Here is a 2,692-nt window from a genome sequence, read left to right as displayed (position 1 = left end):
AATTGTCATTGTCCATTCAAAAAACATAATGAAACAATACAATGGCCCCTCTCACTTCGTTAACAGCTTGCAATAAAATAAACGGGGCCCCAAAAAACAAACAGTATATAGGTGCAGTTAACCACAAAATTTCTAACCATTCCTAAAAAAACTAAATTCTTATTCGAATTAAAATTATGGCCTAGATTTAACATGAATTCCCTCACGATTGTAGTCTTTACAATGTCCCTGATAATCGCGATTAATGGTCAAAGGGGTTGTCCAGGACAAGCGGCTCAAACGGGCAAAACCTTGTTGAACGGATTTTGCAAAGTTTCAAGTAAGAGTAAATTTTAGTGTGCAAAAACACTACCATCTTTTTTATCTAATGCGTAAGGTAGATCTTAGTAAGAGCTTTAAAATAAGACCAACCCGGTCAAAATCGGTTGGTAATTAACGGAGTTATAGACCGAAGAACATTTCTCACATTATTAAAAAATCCGTGATGACGTCAGAGTGGAATTGATTATTTTGCGAAATTCTTAATAATGATCAGATTTTATTGAAATTGGTCTCATTTTAAAGATCTCTTTAACCTAATTTCGAATCTTATGACAATATGTATCTAATTACAACTAATTTAATTTTATTTTAAATTTCAATTAAATTAGGTCCAAATACTGACTATAGAGGCCGTTGCGTTAGGAAAAATATGCTGGTAAATCTACAACGAACAATTTTAGTTTATATTTAGCGTGTATTAACTAATCTTTATGACGTCAGAGTTTGGGAACCGATAACAAACTTGGGGAGAGATGCATTAACGACCAATCAGACGCTGCCATTTGCTCGGGAGAATACGTGAATGAAAATAGCGAGGTTTGCTTAAAATTTAGTTTTGTCAATTTAAGATTGAAAGTAATTTAGTTTTAATTAAACGAAATAAATATATTTATTTATTTATTAAGTTCTTTCTAAGAGTGTTACTTGATATATTTCAGGAATATTTGAAAGCTGGTTGTTGTATGGGAAGAGTGGTTCAAAAAGAAGGCTTCGCACCCGCTTACAACCGCATTTTGGAGGTAAAACAGAAATCAACATAAATTTATAATAAATTAAAATGAAGTTTTAAAGGGAGGGTGAAACGAAAAATCGAGTGATTTTTTTTTATCGATTTTTCTACTAAATATAAAACCAATCTGGATATTAATCTTTTACATTTACAGGGTTGCGGAGTAACTGGACGAAATATGGATTTCAAGTTTTAATTTGATTTTTCTTTTCTAAATATTTTCTTTAATTTCTGAAATATACTTTCCGAAATTTTTCTAATAAATATTTCTTAGTAAAGTATAACTTTATCTTAATCTTTGTTTTAATAAACTAACGCTATTAACATTTGATCGTGTTATATTTAAATTAAACGATTAATTTAAATATAACACGATCAAATGTTAATTTTAAATTTTTATTTATTTATATATAAATTTATGAAATACAAAATAATAGATTTTTTTTGTAAATTTATATATAAATAAATAAATTTTTAAAATTAACATTTGATCGTGTTAGATTTAAATTAAACGAAAAATTAACTATTTATTATTGTGGTTGTATGTTATTGATTATATTTCCTATATGGTGGCTTCACCCTGTTTCAAAAGGGATCTCCATAGAAGGCAAATAAAGATTCATTCATTCATTGGAAGAAAAATATTTGTACAGGGGCTGGTAAGAAATGTATGGAGATGTTTCACCTTGAAGTTCGGCTCTCCCCAAATACATTATCAATAATAAAAATTAATTATTTTATTCAAAATTCGGTTTTAAATTTATTATTTAGGGTAAAATATGCTTCTCAATATTCTAATATAGAATAAACTATTGAAATATAATTTAAGGAATTTAAAAATTGCGTAAATTTAATTAATATCATCAAAATTTCAATTTTATTTCAAAACTGGTGACAAAATAAAATTTAATTAATTTTAAAAATATTTAAATTTAAAATAATTACTTACCAATTAAATAAACTGCTGTTTATTATTGAAATTAAAAGCTATTCAAATTTAATTTGAGTAATTAGCGTGTATCTAAACTTAATAAAACTTTAATTTTAATTTAATTTCAAAATCATACCAAAATAATTTTAATTTAACAACAAAAATAATCAAATTTAAAGTAATTTCAAATATAATTAAATTTAAAGTCATTTCAAAAATAATTAAATTTAAAGTCATTTCAAAAATAATTAAATTTAAAGTCATTTCAAAAATAATTAAATTTAAAGTCATTTCAAAAATAATTAAATTTAAAGTCATTTCAAAAATAATTAAATTTAAAGTCATTTCAAAAATAATTAAATTTAAAGTCATTTCAAAAACAATTAAATTTAAAGTCATTTCAAAAATAATAACTAAAATAATATTGATTTGCCATCAAAATAATTAAAATTAAAGTAATTTCAAAAATCATAACAAATAATTTTGATAAACTACAAAAATAATAAAAATTTATTGACCAATTAAATAAATGACCGTCAACAAAACTGTTTATGAACATTTAAGTAAATAAATTTTGGGTTTTAATGTCCATCTACGCGAATTTAATTTTATGAATCAGTAGGCACTGTTAATTACCAATTACTAGGCACAGTAATGGGCCTATCAAATGTTATGAAGCGAAATTTTTGGTGCTTTTAAAAGCAATTTAA

The 2,692-nt window shown here is 24.7% G+C and overlaps 1 protein-coding gene across 1 annotated transcript; it reads left to right on the top strand.

Moving 5' to 3' along the window:
* Nucleotides 1–222: 222 nt before the first annotated feature.
* Nucleotides 223–1,247, top strand: LOC149621341 (uncharacterized). Its single transcript, XM_089853767.1, has 5 exons — nucleotides 223–319; nucleotides 651–697; nucleotides 763–858; nucleotides 981–1,061; nucleotides 1,206–1,247. Exons 1-5 carry the CDS (start codon nucleotides 223–225, stop codon nucleotides 1,245–1,247), a joined length of 363 nt encoding a protein of 120 aa, XP_089709893.1.
* Nucleotides 1,248–2,692: the final 1,445 nt, after the last annotated feature.

This window comes from Phalangium opilio, unplaced genomic scaffold (genome assembly GCF_054372755.1).
Source record: "Phalangium opilio isolate 3A_F unplaced genomic scaffold, DU_Popi_V2 ptg000206l_1, whole genome shotgun sequence".
Taxonomy (NCBI): Eukaryota; Metazoa; Arthropoda; class Arachnida; order Opiliones; family Phalangiidae; genus Phalangium; species Phalangium opilio.
The sequence above is the reverse complement of the archived record's forward strand: the minus strand, read 5'-3'. Positions and strand labels throughout refer to the sequence as shown.